The sequence below is a fragment of the Equus przewalskii genome, chromosome 8 (genome assembly GCF_037783145.1).
Source record: "Equus przewalskii isolate Varuska chromosome 8, EquPr2, whole genome shotgun sequence".
NCBI lineage: Eukaryota > Metazoa > Chordata > Mammalia > Perissodactyla > Equidae > Equus > Equus przewalskii.
Genome location: NC_091838.1, coordinates 37575504 through 37599279, shown reverse-complemented (window position 1 = coordinate 37599279; position 23776 = coordinate 37575504). Strand labels below are relative to the sequence as shown.

General features: G+C 34.7%; 1 protein-coding gene across 1 annotated transcript; it reads left to right on the top strand.

The window, feature by feature from the left end:
• The first annotated feature begins 1160 nt into the window (after window positions 1-1160).
• Window positions 1161-23035, top strand: CALB1 (calbindin 1). The gene is made up of 11 exons (XM_008538088.2): window positions 1161-1490; window positions 2003-2079; window positions 5983-6057; window positions 13942-14025; window positions 14148-14204; window positions 17210-17287; window positions 19768-19823; window positions 19914-19953; window positions 20101-20154; window positions 20991-21062; window positions 21404-23035. Exons 1-11 carry the CDS (start codon window positions 1412-1414, stop codon window positions 21515-21517), a joined length of 786 nt encoding a protein of 261 aa, XP_008536310.1. The 5' UTR covers window positions 1161-1411; the 3' UTR covers window positions 21518-23035.
• The last annotated feature ends 741 nt before the right edge of the window (window positions 23036-23776 follow it).

Genomic DNA, 23776 nt, shown 5'->3' with positions numbered 1-23776 from the left:
CTACTGGGTAGAGTTATAGTTTCAGAAACATAAAATTGGGAGTTTTCATACTCAATTACAAAAGGTTAAAAAAATAGAGCTTGGTGAATTCACTTTAAGTCTATATTGGCTGTATTTGTATTTTCTCGTTACTTCATTTTGTTTATACCATTGTAATCAGACACTTAAGATATATCTTCAGTGGACCTCAAGGTCTCAAAAAATTCAAAACCAAATACTTTAGAAGTATTTATTTAAATAATAAATTATCTAAATGTATCATTTATTACATTACAACACATAACATGTATTCAGTTAGGTAGTTTTTTCTAACTCTGATGGTAACTTCCAGTTTCTGAAAAATTCTTTAACAGGGATTGCTTGGCATAAAAAAAAGGAGAGGTATGTGTGTTAAAGCCACTAAATGGGACCTTGGCTGGGTCACTAACTCACCTAGGTATGAACTTGGACCAGATCCTTAGTTTCTCTTTGCTTTAGTTTACTCGTTCTTTCTAAACTCAAAGGAGGGAAAACATAGTCTCTCTAAGATCACTTCTTTCTCTAACATTTTAAGATTTTATAATTTAATTCTATCACTTTCCAATTATAATTCTACTTCAAGCTGGAAGAAAAAAAACATAATCTTGCTTTCTCATGTTGCAAGGCTTGTTCAGATAAACCATCTTAAGAAACATTCATTTGATGGTTCTCACAAACACAAAATAGAGTAGTTAATATCAGTAGATTCATTGTATACATTAATCAAATTAATACTTGCCAAGCTTGCACCTGACTTTGTTAAAACAAATACTAAAATGTCTTGGAGAAATCACACACACACAACATAAAAGTGTCATTTACGTGATTCTACTCTTCATCGACTTTCCTCTTCCATCTGAAAATCAAAACCTCTCCACTTGTTTTGTTTTACTATAATATTCAGGAATGATATTCTCTATGGACTAGGACAATATGGGAGGAAATGAGTCTCTGTTTCCAGCATCCAGTCTCTGAGCTAAGGATCTCTCACCACCTGCTGCTTCTCATGCTCCAAAACTCCTGCTCCAGCTAGCTTTCCTGGGAGGAGAAGAGAAAACTGGAAGGGAGGGGAAGAAGATTAACGTGAGCAAGAGGCGGGAGTGGGGAATGGGAGGCAGGAGGAGGCGTGGCCCGGCTCAGGCAGTCAGGATAAATACTGAGAACTGGATGCGGAGTGTGGAGAGAGAACTCCGGAGGAACGCCTGAGCTGAGCAGCACCGAGGACAGCGCCCGGCAGCGCCCACGGCTTGGTCTTCCTTGACAGCCCAGAATCTTTCTTACGCAGACATACACACACAGGCACACACACTCCTAGGTTCTCGCTCACTCCACAGTCGCACTGACACACTCACTCACACATACTCACACACGCAGACACACATTCCGCTGTAAAATGGCAGAATCCCACCTGCAATCATCTCTGATCACAGCCTCACAGTTTTTCGAGATCTGGCTTCATTTCGACGCTGACGGTATTATCCTCTCTCTTTTTAACTGTGTGAACACCCTTGCCGGTGCCCTCGCTCACCTTTTCCCTTCCCCTGAGCCTCCTGATCCCATTAACCCTCTTTTCTTTTCTTTATTTCTTCCCCCATCTCCCTAATCTTATCTCTCCGGCTGGCTTTCAAACCATCGACTTGAAAGTTTATGTTTTGTTTCTATGTTATCTCAAAACCTTAAACTCTTTTCTCTCCAAGAATGGTAATAGTAGAAGGGAAGAGTGAGAGATATCAGGGATTGGGGGACACTGCACCCCAAAGTTTCTATGGCTACGCTCAGTATCCCTATCATACTCCTTTGCCCTTTAGTGGGTGTAAAGTGTGATACCCCGAGAGGGGTACACTGCCCTATCCTTTCCGGGCTAAACAACGTGGAGGCAAGAGAGAGCCTCTCGGGTGGCCAGAAAGATAGCTATCCCGAAATTGAACAGGGAAGAAACTCAGAATGAGATGTCTGACACCTGGGTGCCTCTTTGTCTTTGCAGGAAGTGGTTACTTGGAAGGAAAGGAGCTGCAGAACTTGATTCAGGAACTCCAGCAGGCGCGGAAGAAGGCTGGATTGGTATGTTCAACTTTGCAAAGGAGGAAAAGGACCTTTGACCTTAAAATAAAAATATTCTAGCGTTTTTGTAAAGAGCAGCGGGATCCAGTGGTTTCCAGGGAATGTAAACATTTATTGAATGAGAAAGTGGAGAAAGAGCGCCTTTCCAAATTGTGTAGGAGAAAACAGAAGGAGAGAGACAGGAAAAGAAAGAGATTCCCTAAAGGGAAAAACCTTGCAATCTGAAATCGGAGCATTTAAAATATAAATTCTATACTTGTACTTGGTTTAATAGTGCTTAAAAGGAAAGTGTGGGTGCCTGAGATCTTTTAACAGATCACCACCTCTACGATTGAGTTCACTTAGGTAATTTTTAACTTCTCTTTAACTGTGTGAGAAGGAAGGGGGTAGAAATACATTTCTGCCCCTTGGTGGTCAGGAAACAGATCTGCACATTATGGATCTCTTATTTTACTGCCAATTAGTATTGATGTGATGTTGATGCGGTTGAAGAGATGAGAAAATATCTTGTCTTGACCTTCCTCACGGAGGGAAGGGTAGACAACTTGCAACATAATAGTGAGCAAGAATTTAGTAAGAAAGGTGTTTATTTCTATTGAGAAGTAAAAACCCAAAAGATAGAGATGTAAAAAGTAAAGTAATTTTAAGAATTTCATGTATTTTTAAAAAGCAAAGTGATACTCTGATGGGCAGCAATTAACAGTGTTTTGAAAATAAGCAATATTTCTGATTTAAGCCATTAGTTAATTAAACAAATGACAATTCTTACTAACCATGAATGATGCCCTTTGGGCATAAATTAACCTGTTAAGAAAAGATGTTGTCAGCATAAAAATACACCCAGCTTTAATACATAGATGAGATGATTATATAAAGGAAAATAGGCTAAGAATTTTACTAATCTATTGGGTTTATGTAAGACTGCATTTCAGAAGGCAGTGTTGGATTTAGGCTAGTTAGGTGACAAAGATCTTTGGTATTTTTGACTGCCTTAGAAAGAGATTTTACATTACAGATTAAATATCTTTAGAGGAAAATATAGGTGTGTGTGATCCTTTAGCAGATCACCACCTCCAGCACTGATGCATATATCAGTAATATATACATCAAGAATCTATATCAATGCTATATATCTCAAGAATCACATTTTTATTCTGTGTAAGTTAAAAATTGTATCATATACAGTTCTGTACAACATATTCAAAAGAATCTCAAAGGACTCTAAAATGTATTATAATACATTAGAGAACTATCACTACTAAAACTATTGACTAAATTGATTTAAAATCAGATAATGCTCTGGGAATTGTTTTACCCAGATTGAATATTATATAAATCTGAAAGTATAAACAAAATGGAATCAAAAACACAAAATATTTTATAGTCTCTTTCCACATCGTCCTCCTACCTTATACACGTGAATAAATTCATGTAACACTATCATTATAGCTCTATGTATCTTTGACTAATAAAACAAAAACAATTCTCTTCTTCATTCAAAAATAAATATTTAACATATCTGATTGGAAGAATCTTACTTACCATAAAATTTAGAATTCAAACCTTGGAAGATGCTTCCAGCAGCTAAATGATTATATTTTAATTTTTCTAGAAGTAATTTTAATATTGAGATTTATTTTCATCTTAGAAATTCAAATATCTAGAAACTCTGTACATTTTTCAGATTTTTATTTTCCTTTTTCCATTTTAATATTTGTACCTATTTGTAAACAATGACTTCATGTCAGAGTTTTAAAATTTTTAGAGCTTAATTATTTTTTCCTACTCCCTACACCCCAATTTTAGACTATTTGAAGTTCTAATTATTAGATTATGATTCAATAATACCAAACTTGAGCATAGGTACAGGATATCATGTTGCTTAGTACCTCGATAATTGAAGATTTTTCTGGCTTATGTATATAGACTTTGGATAGTTAAAATCTACATCAAGATCTGGATTGAGAGCTTCATGTACTAGACAAATATTTCACTATACTACTGGCCCCATTGTAGTAAACCTACTTTTACATATTTCATCTCTTCTTTTAGAACATAAAAATTGACCTTGTAAACCAGATTTCTCTGCATTTCTGGCCATAGGACAACAGATTTCACTGCATTAATGAAAACATTGTTGGCATGTCATATTAATAATGTGAAATTTCAAAAATTTCACTAATATTAACTATAAGTGAATATAACGTTAATGAAATATAACAACCCAATATATTTTCAGATCTACCATTTTACACTAAAGATGGTATTTAGTCTTTGAATTTGCATTCATTTTTATAAAGCTTAATTTATTGTCATTATTATGTTATTGTTATTCTTATCATTATGTTTTTACACTGTTGAAAACATAGATTTTGACATAATTGTCACCCAAAAAGCTCACAAACCAAATGTTGTCTGCTAGTTAAACTAATGGCATTATATGGTTTTAAGATTTAAAAACAAATGCTTCATTTTTTGTTTATTTTAAGGTATGTGCAAAAAACATAACAACTGACCCTCCCACTATTGTCATGGGGTGGACTCTTTCATTTTCTTACAATTGCTGCTGTAATAAAACTTAATAAGTGCAAATTGCACTTAACCCACAGTAGAAGAGTTTTATTTGAAAGACTACATTATAATTAAATTGCTTAATTACTATTTTTTACCTCAGTGATACTAAAGATATTTACTTTGGTTCAAAAAGGATTTTGTAACACTAGTGGTAATGATATACAGCCTCTATATAACCCTTAAATTATATTAAGGTAAATACATCTATCCCTAGAGCAAACCATGTGATAGATAATCCACCATCTTGTTGGTTATGATAAAACTGAGACCTTAATTTACTTTCCCAAGGACATAGACTAGTACATGAGTAAAGATTGACCCAGTTTAAATAGGTTTCAGTTAATGCAGCAGGGCCGTTTTAAATGGACAATGTTGGAGACCCCAGGGTATAAATTCAACTTCCTGAATACTAGTTCTATATTCAGATAACTAGTTTACAGTTCATAGCTCTCTAATCTGTCAGCATGTGAAGAGATTATATTAAAAAAAATAGAACAGATTGAAAAAAATAAAAAATCAAATGAGATGAAAGCATTCACTTTGTCATTCTTAAACATGTCTTATTGTACTAAAATACATGGGGGAGAAACATTATCTTGGAAAAAATGGAAACAGTAAAATAGTGGAAAACTGCTCCCTAAGTTACTCTTGGAGGCAAAGCATACACAACCCGTGGCCTAAAATAAGGTCATCAATATTGTCTGCCTCTAATGAAAGTACAAATTGGTCAAGACATTTTTTTATCTGACACATATTTTTCTGATATTTAATTTTTTAATATTTAACCAATAAACACTACTTCCATGCTAGAAACATTCTTTGTTTACAAAGTGAGTCGCTCTTCAACATTCACATTTTTTGCTTGTCCAAACTAAAAACATATATTATTACTTTCCATGGATAAAACATGTTAGGATAAAGAAAATATTTTGGGACAATTAGTGAAGCAATATAAAAGAATCTTTCCTGAAGCAAGCAATGGGTAAGGTATATTAACAGTGATCATTATATTTGAATTCACTAAAGGTTATGAACTGAATAATTCTGACTATATTTTCCAAGGATAGCATATTCTGAAAACTAATAATAGAAGATAAGATAAATCATAGTGATTGATTCAGAAATGATAATCATAACTCTCATTTGAAACCAGTAAATACTGTGTGCCAGTTGTGTCTTTGATTTTCATGAGAATACATAGTTTATCACTATCCATAATTCCAAAAGGTTCCAATTCAGGTTTTTCTTTGCAGTAAGTTTTTAACACCGTCACGAGCATAATTCAGTTGTTATTTTACAAAATTATTATCTGCTTTTATGTAATTTTAGGAGTTATCACCTGAGATGAAAACTTTTGTGGATCAGTATGGGCAGAAAGATGATGGGAAAATAGGAATTGTAGAGGTAAGTAACTTATGCATTTTTCTGATGTAGTTTTAATAAATGATCTTCCTTTTGTAGTGATATCCAACTAGAACATAATATGTCAAGACCTATTCAGAGAGGCTTATTTTGCTTAAGGAAGATGTTATCTTCTGTTCAAAAATATAAATTCAAAACTGTTCAGAAATGAAAGAAACCTAAGAGTCTGTCTAATCTAGAGCCTAAATTTAATACATTATGCTGCTGAGACCTGGAGAAGTGAAATGATTTGCCTTTTGTCATGCAGCTGTTTGCTGGCACAGGTACAGTTAGAGGCTCACGTCCTCAACTTCCGGATGGGTACCCAAGCCATTACACTACCCACAATCACTTCATTAAAATTCCAGCCAAGTACATGGAGTTCATTGATATTTCTTATCATTTAACAGTATAGACTTTTCTGTTAAAATATAAAATGAAATATTTGCAATCTCTATGATGAAATCATGGCAAAAAGCTGCATCCTCGTTTCTGAAATTCTATTTTAGCTTGGCAGTTGGCTCAAGTAGAAACATAAGAACTCAGCAAAAGTGAGAGAATATTTTATGATGTGTTATAAGTAAAGACTTCTTTTGGGCCTTTAAAAGTTAAAACTGTAGGTGTCAAGTCTTATCTTTTGACAATGCCTTTTCCTACTGAGAACATTTCTTTTGTCTATGAATGAAGGAAGCAAAAATCTAATTATGCATCAATTCTTTGGGATTCTCATCTTTGTGAAAGAGCTATTGTTTCTCTTACTTCTACTTTTCCAAGCTCTGGTATCTCAACTACTTTCCTTATCTCTGCAACCTATTAGAGAAATTTGGTCCACAGCTTTGTGCAGAAAAATTAATAAGGTTGTATTGTAAAATATGCAAAATCACAAGCATAATTACATTCTTTGTATACAATATTCTGAATGTATTAGATTGTGAAGTATTCTGGCTGTCAACAACATTTAGTCATAATTTAACTTTGACTCAGAGAACTAACCTGGTTTTCAAATAATTGATCTTATACAACACTTGTGATGTCAATGTGAAATAGATTTATTTTTAAATAGCTACTACAAATAGAGTTAAGGAAGAACATACTATTATTATCTTTGTAATTAAAACATTTCCCTGGAGTATTCACTTTCCCCTTTGCCTATGTGTAACTCATTACTATATAAATAGATAAATTAACAGTAATGGGACTTACAGATTGACATAGAGGCCAATTAGTCAAGATATGAAATCATCAAGGATAAAAAAAGTAAATTTTAAATAAACATAAATGAGATAAAGTAAATCTTCTCAAAACCAGTTGGAAAATCTGAAATCAGTGAAATTTTAGATGTGGCTATTTTGGATTTGGCATATTTCATAATTCCAGTAGAAGAAAGACTGTCATCTTATACTTAACATATTTCACCTTGAAGGACTCCGCTGTGCTGAGCTATTTATTTTACTTAATTTCTTCAGCAATCTTAGGTTGAATAGTAGTATGAAAAGTATGAAACTAGTATAAAAAGAGTCCAATCCACATGGGTTTTGCATTTTTAAACAGACAGAAGGGATGAATCTGTTTTGGATCTCGGTTTTACTATATATGATAGCATATAATCATTTATGAATTATAATTTGAGGTCATATTTGAATGAAAGGCTAAGGGTCACTAGCAGACGCATTGTCCTGGAGGTTTCATGAAAGAAATTTTCCCAAAACTTTGAGATAAGAAACTGTTATAGGAAAGAAAGGTTTTCTGTGTGAGAAAAGATAGGTAACAGAAGAGGATGAAGAAGTTAATGGAGGCTGAAATGAAGAATTGAGGAACTTTTATAGCAATAACAATAAGAAAAACAATTTACATTAGTACGACATTACATAATTTATGAAGTGTTTTCAAATACATTCTCTCATTTGATCGTCATAACAAAATAAAATGTTTAAATATAAAATGAAGATCTGTTTTTATAGTCGCAGAACCTGAGGCTTCAATAGAATTTGCCTAAAGTCAAAGAAAAAATAAGAAATGAATGGTGGAACAGCCAGAACCCACCCATGTTCCTTTAAACTACTCTGCCTTTTTTTAAAAATAATAATCTGTACATTTTCTGCATTAAAAAAATATATTTTGACATTTCAGTTGGCTGATTACTTATGGCAAGGCTGTATGTTTAGCCTGGTTGAACAGGTATGCGCAAAGTATAGAGATGTTATAGAAATTGAAAGCTACAGATTACATGTAGAAAATAGGCAAAGGAGGAGTGGGGAGTCCCTGAATTTATAAGGTACTCTCTAGTGTCACTAGAAGTTATATAAATGAAGTTCATCCTTTCTGTTTTCCAATTTGATACATAATATCACTTGCAAAGAAATCCTGTATGTAACATGGGACACAAATACACAAATCCCAGACAGCTATGAAGGAATGGAAAAATCCCATGCCTTCCAAAATTTGTACTTATCTACCTCCTCACATCAAGTACACCCTAACTTTGGTGTTCATAGAAAACACAGGTTGGATTTTCCTATATGTGTTTCCCACTTAATAGGTGTACTCATAGGCCCATCAAAATCTAATCAGAGTAAACCAAATGATATTCATGCAGTAGGCTGGTTTCCTGGTGAAAACAGGCCAAATTGATTTTACTCTAATTGAAACATGTTGTTCCAAAGATCAAAAAATACAGTGGTTGATTTTCAAAGTTCTATCCTGATGAAGTTGACTGAAACTTTCCAACAACATGCCTTTGCTACTAGAAACATAAAAAGAGGGATGATGTACAGATGTGCTTTCTTCTGAACTTTTTAATTTCATGTCTTTAAATAGATTTTAAAATTCACACAAATACAATTCAGTAATAAAAAGATTGTTAATATGGACTCAAATCAGGAGCACTGAAATTCTGAGATAATTTAACACATACCATGACAGTCAAAAAATGTTCTAAATGTAGTCAGACTAATAGCTCTATTGCAGCGAAAGCAGATTAAAATCGTTAAAGAGGAAGATTGAATGATTTAGCAGATAATAGAAGTTTCTTCTCTGATGCTCACATTAAGTATAGATATTTCCCTTAGCTGGATGTCAAATCTGTAAGCTTTTCACCTGATCCCTTGGGCAATGTGTGGGAACCTACCATCCTCTCCAGTCTTGTGTCTATTTGTTCAGGTCAGTACATCCACTAAAAAAATAGATCTAATTTTAATCCTACTACTACAGGCACTTCTCTAGACTTCCCTCTTTCCTTCCATGTGGGATATGAGCATGTGAATTTAGCCATAGTGAATGTAATTTTTCACGGTAGAGTACTCCATCACTTCAGAACTTGGGGAAATAAGGGACAATGAAATCTGATTTTAAACTGTGCGGTGGATAATTTTTTAAATAATTTATTAGAAAAACTTTTTTGATTGAAGATTTTAATGGAGGGTGATGAAGGTAAGGGACCAGGGCCTCAAAATCAAGAAAATCAGACTGTCTGATTTCAAATCTAGCTCAAACTATAAGCTATGTGATAGCAGCCCACTTATCTTCTCTGATCCTCTGTTTCCCTGGCTGTGAACAGTGGTGATATATAAGTATCAACATCAAACGTAATAATACATCTCAAACAAATAGATCAACCCTTACACACTGTAAATAAATATATTTGCTATTATTATTAGAAATAAAAATAACTCTTCAGAAAATCTACCTCATTCTTCTGAATGCCAAGCTTTTTTCCCACTTCTTATACATTTTGTCAAATTCAAATTATTAAATTCAACTAGCCTTATATGTTTGTGAGAAGATTATTTGCCTTCCAAATTTCCTGTACTCACTTCTCATTGACTAGGAAAAGTATTTCCCTGGTTCCCAAATGAAAAACGTGAATGCTTTGCTAATATGTGATGAAAGACGTTAACATGCACCATGATTGTCTTAAGTGAGGAATTATACCCCATGTTCGCTTTGAAGTATCTAGCTCCATCATTTATGTTTCTAGTAAAGTTGTCCTTCATGTGTGCTCTCCTTGCACCTAGTACTTAGCTTTACCACTCTATCTCCTGCTTTGAAATTGTCAGGAAAACAAAGTCAAAATTATCTGCATCCCTGTAAGGTTCTTAATATTAGTGACTATGAATTCCCTACAGTGCATGTTCAGTTCTGAATCACAGCCATGTGAGCCATAGCATGGGATCTCAACCTACTCCAAAACTTAAAGCAAGGGCTCCATATTATGCCTAGAAATAGAAGAGAAATGTATAAGACTCTTGTCATGGATTGAGTTCTGTAGGAAGCAGATCTGAGTTGAAGATTAGCAATGAGAAGGTTTATTAAGAAGTGCTTTAGGGATGAATACCTATCAAAGGGAAATGAAAAGAACAAGACTGCGCAGAGGGAGATGATGGGCTATGATACCGTCTCAACAGAGGCTTCTGCTGACCCTACAGTGAGCTCTGAAGCTGGGACAACCCTCCAGAGATGTCCTAAGTTTTGAGTGAAAGGGCTGGGCCTTTATATCTCTATGTGGATCAGTCATAACATGCAGCTTCCTTGGGAACACGGCTCTCTTCAGCCCAGGTAATCTCCCAAAGGGGCTTGACAGCTAATGCCACAGCAACACTCACAGCACCTGAAGGGAGCTCTGGGTGGAATATCACAATATCACCCCAACTCCTATCCACAGCACAGTAATAAGTTATTTGAATGATCTCCAAAGGAATTTTATTTTCTTATTTGCAGCGTATGAGGACCCTAGACAGATAGTCAATTGCCTTCATTCAATGGTTCGGTAAAATATTTACTGATATTTTTGCAGGTGCTGGGCAAAGAAACAGTAAATAAGACACTGACCCTATACTCAAGATGTATGTAGACTAGGACAGGAGACAGGCAAACAGGAAGAAATTTTAGCTTCCCCACTCTCCATGACAGGCAACCAGTTCTCATAAATGAAGCTCTGAGGGATTCTCATTGTGGCCACAGCTATCAGTCTTCCACTCATTCCCTTGATATTCTTCACTCTCTTCTCCAATATATAACAAAGTTTTGGGAGTTCATAAAAGAGCAGGCAGGCAGCCCCAGAACTAAGCAATCACCAATAATCCTGGAGCAGGCAGGATCGGATACTTCTATGGACAGCAGTGACTTAGCCAATCCGAGAACAAAGCAGCCCTACTTAACACCTTCTATATAATACCTCTGGCACTTTGTCGACATGGTCTTAGATGCTACAGCTGGAGAGTTACTGTGCCCAGCTCTGAAATTTGAATATTGATTCACAATGCATTGACAGAAAGATGAACAGAAAACACAGGACCACCACATTGTGAAACACACCTTAAAAAAGATGATTTCTGGGGCCGGCTGGGTGGCACAGCGGTTAAGTTTGCACGTTCTGCTTCTCAGCAGCCCAAGCCGGTTGGGATCCCGGGTGCAGATGTGAGACCGCTTGGCAAAAGCCATGCTGTGGTAGGCATCCCACATATAAACTAGAGGAAGATGGGTATGGATGTTAGTTCAGCGCCAGTCTTCCTCAGCAAAAGGAGGAGGATTGGCAGCAGTTAGCTCAAGGCTAATCTTCCTCAAAAAAAAAAAAAAAAGATGATTTCTTTGTGTTCACTATAACCACATCCTATCCACGCACATCCATTGCTTCCTTTTTAATGGCTGGTTTGTCTTATTATAATCTTTTACATGTTTAAGACTCATTTCTAATGTCTGCAAAAGAGGATGGTGCTGTATTCAGTTTGACATTAACAGTTTAGTGAAATTAAAAAAGATTGAATATATTGCATGTAGATATAATCTGTACTTTTTTAAATAATTAAACCAAGTAAGACCAAAATGACATGGGCGAAAAAATATACATTTACACTAGGCATGAAGAGCAATTTTACCATCTCTATATGTGACATTTTAGAGAACTCTGAACTTTCTGTAAGTTGTATGAGCTTTAATATTTGAAACAAAAATGGATAAAATTTCCATAATTTTACATTTGGTCATTGCTTATAGCTCATTCTTTTATTTTTTTCTGTTTTTCATGTATTTGCTGGATTTTGAGAAGTATAATTCTTTTAAGAAGAATGATTTTTTGTTCAAAACAATACACAATAATTATTAAAATTCGAGCAATATATGAAGTTGGGATGAAGATAGTAAAAAAAATATTATAAATCATGTTAAGTAGGTATTTCTAATGAAGTAAAATTATCAACCAATCCACCAAGCATTTATGTCAGGCACATAACAAACTAAGTGCCATACTGGGCATTCAGGGAATGCAGACCAAGAATAGTCCCTGCCCTCCTGAAGTGGATGGTCTAGGGGGAGGTCCACCAAAAAGTTACAAAGTATCTGACGAGTTACGTACCAATAAATACAGGAAAAGTTGGCATTGGCTACATTCTGCTTCCTAAATGAATGCTTATGTTAATGCACAACCACACTAGTGACCTTTGTTTCAAAATAAACAAGAAAATGTTTTCTGACTGAGTCATACTAAACATCCTAATAAGATGTTCGGCCCTGTCCCTTAGTTTTACCCCCATGTGTAGTGCCTACAAACTGAATGGTTCTAATTTGAGACATTATTTGAAAGAACTAAAAACAAGATAAGTTAAAGGACATATTATGCAGGCATAAACAAGCTGAAATTACTTGCCTATAATGTGGAATGATATATTTTATATTACATTTTTAATTTTTTAATGGACTTAAAAGGATGAAATTTAAAAAAAAATAGGGAGAGACTTTCCTATAGTTTGGTAGAATTTTTGGAACTTATGCTGACATTAAGGTTGATCTAGATCACAGGTTCTTGGTCTCAAATCCAGGGATAAGGGTCTATGCCTGCACTTCAAGGGATTCATAAACTTATGGAAATTAGATGAAATGTAGTATGCGTAGGTTCATTCTTTAATGGTGAAGATGTAGTGATTCTAACAGATTCTCAAAGTCATTTTGCACCCAATACATTTAAGAGACATTGGTTTCTATTTCAACTCCTCATTTCAGTAAGTTCCAGAAATGGCCGAGGGAGTTCTGGGGACCACAGCTAATTAGTAGCTGAGCCAGGAATAGAACCCACGCCTGCAGTGGGGCCATCAATCCAGCTCCCTCCCTCCCTGCACACAATAGATAGATTATATTCATCTTAAAATGGCATCTGGAGCCCTTTTTCCTCCAAAAAAAAAAAAGAAGAAGAAGAAGAATTGAAGCTACAAAATGAGATCTAAGGAGAATTGTCACAGGGTCATGAAAAGGAGATCATAAAATAAACCCAAGTCTTGGATTCAAGCAGTGGACATTCTTTTAGCAGAAACCATCAACTTGAGAACTGATTTTCCCTATTACTATTCAGTTTCCACTGTTCATCATGAATTGTCTTTTACCCCTCTCTTTCCACTACCTTACAATTGCCTTCAGTTATCTTCCCTTGCATCTCTTAGTAGGATTTCTCCTCAGACTTGGGAATGCAAGTTTTCCCTTCCTTTCTTTCCCCTACATTCATATTTCTCATAGTTTCTTTCCTTCTACACGAAATGTATGCCATTCTATGCATCCTGAGAGAAGCAAGACTCCTCTGTGGCACAGAACAGATGACAAGTCAAGATGCCAAGATGAATCTGCTTCTATGTCCAGCAGATGAGACATGGTGAAACCAGTCCTGCCTGAGCCTCCTATGCATGCATGCTGCAACCATCTCCCTGACCAGAGAACCACTTGCTCAAGAGCACCCAAGCATTGGAAAACATGATGGCACTTTGTAGGAACAATTCTAATGTTTTTCTCCCTCCCAGTTTTCTAGGCAATAAAACAACTTCTAATGAATGAGTTCAAGAAAAACTAAGCAGGAAGTAATGCCAGAGGTAATGTTGTAATGCTCCTTACATTTTTAATCTTTTCCAGCTGGCTCATGTATTACCCACAGAAGAGAACTTCCTGCTGCTCTTCCGATGCCAGCAGCTGAAGTCTTGTGAGGAATTCATGAAGGTATAAGAAAGCTCTGTCACTGAATGACATGAGTAACATCTTCAGAAAGCTGATTATAAGTAGGAAAATTATTGGCTTTTTTTTTAATGTGTTTGGTTTTCCTTATCCAAAATTACTTACAGACATGGAGAAAATATGATACTGATCACAGTGGCTTCATCGAAACTGAAGAGCTTAAGGTAAGCAAATAAAAACTTGTGGCACATTTTCACCCACTCTTCCATCATTGTTAAATGAAGTACCAGATCAAAAAACAGACTTCAAGTACTTCTTGAAATTCTGTTCAGCAATGCAAGAAATTAGCATTTTGTGTGGTATACACAAATTGTTATATAAAGTGGGTAGACAGATAGAGAGATAGATAGATAGAGATAGATGATAGTTTATAATGATATCCTAAGCCAAATAAGCCACTCCATTTCATTGAAATTTGACATTTTATTTTATAAATTAAACAACTATATAAATAGATTTCTCTTTCAAGAGAAAGACAAAGAAATAATTATCGGACACCTACTATATGCCAGGTACTTTACACACATTATCTTCTTTAATCTTAGTGTGAGTTCTATGAGATTAGTATTATCCCCCACTATGGAAAAAGGTTAAGAGAAATTAAGTGAAGGTCACACAGAAGTAAGACGGAGGGTTGCAATGTTTAAACCCAGATTCATCTGCCTCTAAGGCCCCTAGACATTCCACACAAGCTGCTGCCTCTCAACAATAACAAAAAAACCAACAAAGTCCTAACAAAATCAAACTTCTGAAAAACCACAACTTTGAAAATGAATTTATCAATTCATATCCCACAGATATACAGAGGAGCTGGTGGGGGAGATGGAGGATGTACTAAAGAAAAAGGCAAAGAGACCTGAAATCAAGTCTTACCTCTGGACAAATCTCTATATAGCTGTCTGATTTTTTTAATCTTTTAAATGAAAGTAATACTGCCTTCCTCTCAGATTTATTATGAAGCTCAAGTAAGATGTTGCACATGAAAGATTTTGTGAAATACAAGGCAAAATAAATTATATACTATTCATGAACTCAATTTACCAGCCTTTCAGAAATGTGGAAGCATCTTTTTCTCATTTCCTTAAATCAACCCAAAGGCTTCTCAGTCTGGAAGACCCCATTTTCTCTATCTTCAGGATATAGCATTACTACTAGGCAAGCAAATTAATATTTATTGAGCACCTACTATGTGGCAGGCACTGTACTAAGTGCTTGAAATGTATTTTAACATTTAATCCTCACAGAAAACTTGCAAGGCAAGTATTATCATTCCCATTATACAAATAGAGAAACTGAAGTTCAGAGCGATTAGATAATTTTTCAAGGCTATACAGCTGCCTAGGGAAAGAACCTAGATTTGGACTTAGATTATCTGATAATGCTAATAATGGGTTTTTCCCCCCACAACACCACATACTTTTAAGCCTCAGTCATCAAGAGCCACCTCTTTTGCTGCTATGTAAGGAGAAATGAATATTAAACATGGGTTCCTAGTCATGTTTCAACATAGTTTGAGTCTCACACAGTTTTAGAGATGGAACTGGGACATTTGTACCATTGCAAAATTACTGAAACATATTCAACTGCAGCCTCTTGGAAATGTAAACATTTTTAATGTAAAGTCACTGAAAACAATGGCTTTCACAAACTTGCAGCTTAGTAACCTAGAGACATAAGTTGACAGTTAAGCTATTGTGTTTTTATTCTATTGGACCAAAAAAATTCTTTTAAAAGTCATTTCTAGTTAATAATGAAAAGCTTAGCTCATTTCCAATACTGACCTTCTTTGTTCTAAGCTTTATTCTCAGAAAGAGATTCTAAATAGAAGTCTTCCTCATTGGGGAATTTTGAAGATAAGTTGGCATTCTTTTTTGATGGATCTTTCAAGAAAGCTAATTTTAAGATCCATAATAGAGTAAAACATCGCTTGCTCTCAGACATGACTTTGAATCTCAGCGTCCCGAGGTTTCTCCCAAGCTATTTTTGTGACTACCATTTTAGTCTCTGATGAGGATTTTTAACCCAATTAATCTCTGACAAAAGCCTCATAAGGCTCAAAAATAAAATTCACTCCCAACAGATAACTTCGAATTTTCCATGCTTCATTTTGGATTTGAAGTAGAATGTTTGAAGTGAAAATAAATTCATCAAACCAAGAAGAAAGGTCGCTTTCCATGAAAAGAACCAGCCCAGCAGAACCAATCCATTGAGAGGGGGATACACTGCTGCAGAACCAAAGAAACCCAGTCCTTGAACAATGTCTGAGCACAGCATCTGCTCAGTTTTCCGTAATTATATTAATTCATTTTCTGAGAAAATAAAGGAATTGCAAATGAACAGTACTAGACAAAATGAAAGAGATTATATGCTTAAGCACTTACTGTCATTTATATTGCAAGCTTTTGTAAAGCTTTTATTTCTCCGTTAAAAAAAATTAAACTTACTCTTTAACTCCAATTGTCAAATTAATAATCATCTTTTTTCATCCTTCCCACATTAATCTCTATTTTAATATGATTCACAGATCTTTCAAAGATTAGATAACATCATCTATGGCCAACTGTTTTAGTTTGAACAGGCAGCTGAAGCATTCTAACCAAGGTGCTTTGACTGCGTCCAGCCTGTAAGCTAACCAGATGGCCCTCTTGTGAGACAAGCTTCATACTGGCTATAAACTGATGTGGAAATACAGTTGTGAGAGCAGAAAATGCACTTGAAATGAGAGGTAGATCTCTATCTGGTTTACTGATCATTTTTCATCACATATCATGAAGATATAGCGAGGGGCCCTTGTGTTTCTTGCAGAAGAGTTACATCAGTATTTGTGAAGATATCGTCACATAGAAATGTGTCCACTGCGCTGGCTGGTTTTACAAGTTTTTACTTAGATTTCTACACAGTGCACCATCCAGATACTCCTTTAATTGAAATCATAAAAGCACAGTGTAGCCCAGACTACAACAGATGATGCTGTCAAAGGCAGCTTCATTGCTGGAATGCCAAGAGAACTACATGGTTTAGTGTCCCTCTAAGCTCCTCTCCTCACCATGTTCTACCTTCAAAACAAAACTTCTTTGCATTCCCGGAATATTATGTTTCAAGGCATGTTGAAATGGAAGCAGACTATATGTTATTGACAAAATTTATCTGAGTGTTCTTTGATTACCAGAACTTTCTAAAGGACCTGCTGGAAAAAGCAAACAAGACGGTTGATGATACAAAACTAGCTGAGTATACAGACCTAATGGTAAGACTGATCTTGACAAGATTATAGCCCAAGGCCTATGAAATATTACTGTGTTCTTGCTAATTTCCAATGCTACACAGGATGAAATAAATAAACCATGGTGTGGACATCACAGCACATAGGTATCTTTTCACTTGAAAAGTGGAATACTTAAGGATGCTTACACCTTGTAAGGCTGAGTGCTGCAGGCATTGGCTTTAAGGCTCAGCGTATGAGTACTTCCTTTCTTGTGGAGCTAGGTAATTTTTATTTGTCAAAAGATCACTTATTTTTCTTATAAAACCAGTATAATTACATCATTAAATTATACAACTTATACATATGTAAGTTACATTATAGATATATAAATTATATCACTAAAATTCATTTATTATAGAGGTTTTGAATCAACTTTTATCATGACTTAGGAAATCATAGATTTTGTTAGAATTTAAAGAGAACTTCTAGCTACCTTATTCATTGAGTGACTAAAAATGGGTATTTCCTCCTTCTTTCTTTTGATTCTGTTATTTTGGAATATTGCCTTAGTGCTTTGGGTGAGGAAATACAAATATAGCCTGAGCCTGATGCTATGGGAAATAACCAAGATCTATCGTAGAATATTGATAATAGAGCCAAGGAAATTGCTTTATGCATAAGTACTTCATGTTTCAGGAATTAATGAACAAGTAAATTTATGAAGTTCTAGATAGAATAATACAATGCCTATGAAGTTAATTAATTTCAAGTGGGTAAAATTTGCTAATTTTGACTCATTACAGCATTAGAACTATGAGGGAAAAGTCTTTGCCAAACTGATTAAGCCACAGGCCAATATTTTAGCAACATTATTTAGTTGTTTAATTTTTGAAATTCAGATGAAGCTTTAAAGTATTCAGATCAGCATATATATTTTTGTATGCTCTAAGTACTGTAAAGGTACAGTGAATTCTTACCTCATGGATTTAAATAAATAATCCATAAAACATAGGTCCATCTTAAAAAAATTATTAGATAAAAGAGTTAGACTTTTTAGTTACCCTAAGAAATAATCTTATAAAGAGTTTGATTATATTTAATGTAACTGAGGTTTACTTTCAGCCTGTCAGCCTACTTTTATGTGGGAAATAAAAACACTAGAACTTAACTATTGCCCTATTCACTATACAGTGGTATTTATTATAAAGTGGGACTAATCTTTACTTTTGAAACAATCAAAAAAATTTTTCAATGTTAAGAAAGTGTCCTCTTTAATTCCTCATTACATTTTCACTTATCATAGGATTAGCCTAAAAATGTGTCACAGTGGGTAGATCTAAGCTCTGAATAACTTTTGGGAAGCAGACAATAACCTACATTTAGCAATTTTCTGTTTTGTGCCAATCTTAAGGGATGTCTATTTAAAGTAAAGACTCCTTTCCAGGTAGAAATCTGAAGCAGCCTTTTTAAAATCACTCAGATGGGAGTTTTCCGCCTGTTGGATTGGCCTGGCCTATCTGACTAAATGTCATAAACCAGTTCAAATCCAGGAAGCAAATTAATCAAGAACTAATTAAAATTTAAATATATATGTGGGGAAATATTTCCCTATGGGCACTAAACTGTGTGATCTGATGTCCAGCATCTTGGTAGACAGTGTGCCAATATTAGACTTATGGATAATGAATTACAAAATGTTGTGTCATTATCAGACCCTGAAAAAATCTGCCTCCTTTGTAGGATTCCTAGAACATCTCAAACCGTAGAATACCCTCCCTTTTCTCACTACAGAGACCTCACTAAACCTATATCCATATCACCCTGATCACATTCCTTTCTTTAAAAACAAAAATAATGCTACTTTTTCACATATTTAGTATACATATTTGGTATATTTCATATATAGCTGCTACTTTCTCAAAACGTGAATGCTTCCTGGTTACAGGTATGAGTGTGTTCATATCTGGGTGTGTCTTGGGGCATGATGTGTATGTAAGAGCAATGGGGAGGTAGGGAGCTTTACTATCTAGTATCCAAGGGAAAATAAAACAGTTGAAAATTACTCAAAAATCCTATTCTCTAAGTATTTTTTCATATTATCTGCCTATTGCTTCTGTCTGTACTCTTTTATGCTCTAAAAATGGGAAACAAATTAAATATTTATTTTCATACCATTGTTTGGAGAGTTTCAGGATGTGCTATATACTACCAGACATCATCTCTTCCACATCTTGGTACACATATATAAACATATTTGCAAGAAAAATAAATGACAGTATTCCAGAAGTCTAGCTAAGATAAATATTCCTCTGTTTGACTATTCTATATTGTTCTGACAAACTTTGTCAATTGACACAAGTCATAGAATTGAAAATTTTCACTGAAAGTTTAATAGCTAGTTTCTAGAATTCTGCTGTCTATATAAGTAATTGATAATTCAAACTGCTTTATTTCAAATTTTCTTCTCCTTCATGCAATAAGTCATCCTTCGATGGCAACAGTAATGACATTCTGTCTTTCAGCTGAAACTATTTGATTCAAATAATGATGGGAAGCTGGAATTAACTGAGATGGCCAGGTGAGTTTAGGAACTATGTAAATATTATTATAGTAAGCTGATCCTTGTCAAGAAATCTAATCTATTAATATAATGTTTCTCTCTCACAAGGTTACTACCAGTGCAGGAGAATTTTCTTCTTAAATTTCAGGTATATCTCTTTTTCTCCGCCATAAATAATATTTTCCTTGAAAAGTCCAAAAAAGTTTCCTTGAAAAAATGTGGGAAATTTGCTGATAGAAATACAATGAAATATAATAGTAGCATTCTAACCTTTGCTCTCTTCTCTATCATCTAGGGAGTCAAAATGTGTGGGAAAGAGTTCAATAAAGCTTTTGAGTTATATGATCAGGTAAAAGTTCATTCTTACCTATAATTCGATTCTTTAGAAGAATTTGGAAAATGCTCACGAAGGGGAAAAACCCTCGAACTCAAGCTTCATATTAAAAGAAACATGAGCTATTAAAATTACTAAGCCAATTCATTCTTATCATAGGCAATGTATTATGGTTTGTCCCAAATTAGGCAAATCTTGATTCAAATCCCATGCTACAGTTTTATCTGCTGTGAGGCTTTAAATAGATACCAATTTCCTCTGAACTCCAATTTCCTCATTTAAGAGGAATAAGAGATAATAATACCCACTTTGCAGGGTGGAACGAAAATAACCAGCAGAATCCCCCCATGCAGTAGATGATAACATCAATGTGTGTGAGGAAAGGTGGTTTGTGATGTCACTAGTTAACATTCTTCATATCTTGTAATTTCTGTACTCCTTAACCCGATCAGTCCTTGTGGGTTCTAGGACAGCTCTGCCACCACCTGGTGTGACATCAGGGCAGTCACATAGCTTCCCCAGGCCTCAGTGCCCTCACTCATATGAACATATTTGTGACTACTTACTTAGTTCAACAAGAGGTGATATTATTAACATAAAGTGAAATATTAAATGTGAAAGTGACAAGTTCAAAGTATTTTACAAATGTAGGGTGTTGAGTGAGAGGCAATTCATACCTATTTTGGAACTTCAGAGCAGTTAAAATTTTTAAGGTCTGACATAAGAGGTTAGAATATCTGCCAAGTATGCAGTAGGGACATTTCTGAGGATTCCAACTATTTCCATTTTACTACATTCCCCATTATTGTGGATGGAGTTAGTTGTATACTATTTCATTTCTCCTCCCTCAGGATGGCAATGGGTACATAGATGAAAATGAACTGGATGCTTTGCTGAAGGATCTGTGTGAGAAGAATAAACAGGTAATTTAGTTACCATTCCATTTACTTCTTAAGTAGACTTTATGGATCCATCCAGAAGCAACCTCACATCCGTTTTTGGAAATCTACTTAAAAAATATATAGAGGATCAGAAGTAGATTTCATTTCTTAACCTGATTTGGTACTGGACTAAATCTGTATAACTGTGATAAACAGATTTTAAAAACAACCTTGTGATTATTGACATCTGTATAAGAATTTAATCCAGATCTTTTTAGGGATTGATGTAACAAGCAGTTTTCATCTTACATTTTTATCACTTGACAGTGGTTAATTAATTTCCATATTTAACTGAATTACAATGCCATCTATGTTCTATACAGGATCTGGATATTAATAATATTCCAACATACAAGAAAAGCATAATGGCTTTATCGGATGGAGGGAAGCTGTACCGAACGGATCTTGCTCTTATTCTCTGTGCTGGGGACAATTAGAGTTGCTGATCACAAGACCACTTACTAGCGATACACTGTATCTAAAAAATAACTGTGCACTATAAGGGAGTAGGCTGTTTTTTCTTTTATATCTGTAAATTTAACTGCATATAGATAATTGTCCAGGATATGTGGCACATTCTTTTCAGCTTGTTTCTATACTGTTTGTAATATACAGTTTTTGTAACCATACAACTGAAAAGGAGAACGTCTGAGCTTAGGCCAGACAATACACTCAATTAAAAAAAAATAATAACCTAACATATTCTTGTTATCATAAATTTGGTTGGACAAGATTTCCCTAAAAATTCTACCAGGATTAGTCTCTAAAATTCTAGTTTCTGATGTGTAAATGCATATTTGTCACTGAATAGGAGAATAGTTCTAAGTTGTACTTCCAATTTTTAGGAGGAATGTACTTTTGCATCTAAAATACCAAAATATCAATCAATAGTTAATTGTGGCTCTATGAAGTTAACAGTCTCACTACACAAGATTTAGTTTATTAATCAGCAACACATCTATGCTTGAATCCATACCAATTGCTCGGTTCAAGTTGATTTGATGACCAGGAAAGGCAGCACATCTGTCTGATTCTATGTTGGTATTTCCAACAAGTCTACTATTAGAGTATGACCTTAACCCATTTTATAAATTGCTTTCACGTGTTGCAGATTATATTCTAGTAAACTGCTGTTTTTATGTCATATTCTGTATAATCTCTGATTAAATTATGTATACCCGGTATCCTGGTGTCCAGTTTGCATACTTCTTGGATTTTCTTTCTATGTAGAACTGCTCATTTCCACCAAGGGTATCTGCTGCCTCTTAAAATATTTTTTTCTAGCTATAACAATTCTATTTTTTACTGCATAATTGAATTCTAATGTAAAAGTCATAGCAACCTGATTGTTGAATGTTGTATCATCGATAATTTTGTGTATTCTGTGAATTCTATATTTCACATTGAGATCAGCATTAAGAATAGTTCTATTTCTATCTGCAAATAGTTTCAAATGAGTTAAAAATAATATCTGAACAGAAATGCTAATGTAATCACTTATCTTATTTAGCAAGGGAGATTCTAAAATATTCATTTGACCCATATCCAAGTAATAGTTTCATATATTTGTAGCTAGAATATCCTATATTGGTTACAGTTGACATGCAATGGTTGGTGATTTCTGAGTTTTTTACTATGAAGCAGGGAGCTATGAGAGATGTGTCTGTGTGAAATTTATAAAATTACTGCCAAAGAGTTAATAGTTCTGGGTCAGTTTGAATGTCCCCATTCTATAAATTCAGCACTGGTTTTCTCAAGTCATAGAAATAACAACAAAAAAAGTGAAGTATCTCTTTCTCCCAAGAATGAACAGAAAAGAGATCTGCCAAAAAATAAAATTTATCAAGTGATTGATGTGAGTGATAGAGTGGCTTTGCTTCTAGTGTGTAAATGGAAGCACTGACTTTAGGCTGAATTTAACTGCTAAGACTAAATAAAGAGGAAAACAACTCTAATCTCTGGTATTTTTGTCTCTTCCTCAAACAGTTAGTGAACATGTAACCCATGATCAATTCAAATGGGAACGTAGGATGCTGCAATTATTATGGCCTAAGAAACTTAAATAAAGGTAAACCTGCCTGACTCAGTGAATTATTAGATGCCTCACTGAAGTAAGAGGTACCTCTGACATTAAGATTTACAAACAAATCTCCAAAAATCCTAATGTTTAGTTTTTCACCCAACTGGCATAATAAAATATTTCATGAAAGATCTTCTCCAAAGGAATAGGAGAAATATACAGAATTTCCCTATATTTCATCTGTAGGAAAATAGCTGCTTATTACAAAGTATACACCAAAACTAGGTTTGGCACTATTACAATAACGGCATGGAAAAAGAGAGAACAACAACAATTCTGATAGGAGTAGATCTGAGGGGACTTCCCAGGATGCTAACAGTAATAACGGTCACAAATCCAGCACCTGGCCTGTCATGGTGGACTTTAATTCCTGAGCACTATCAGGGAAAGAAATTCTTATAACTGTCACACTTACATATAAGTGAGAGGCCAGCCTCCTGGAGTAGAGAACAGAGTGAAGAGTAGAAAATAAATCTGAAAAGGTAAATGTAAGATAGTTTATACATCTACTTCATATCACAAACAGAATTCATTCCAGGTATACTGTCAATCTAAATGTGAAAGATGTGCAGATAACGTAAGAGACTATTTTCAATACCTCATTCATGGAAAGATT

Bases quoted from the DNA above. Each gene is read 5' to 3' on its own strand.
- CALB1 (XM_008538088.2), top strand. From the start codon at position 1,412: ATGGCAGAATCCCACCTGCAATCATCTCTGATCACAGCCTCACAGTTT. The intron at 2,080-5,982 runs GTATGTTCAACT...ATGTAATTTTAG, and splicing joins CGCGGAAGAAGGCTGGATTG to GAGTTATCACCTGAGATGAA. The intron at 14,026-14,147 runs GTATAAGAAAGC...AATTACTTACAG, and splicing joins CTTGTGAGGAATTCATGAAG to ACATGGAGAAAATATGATAC.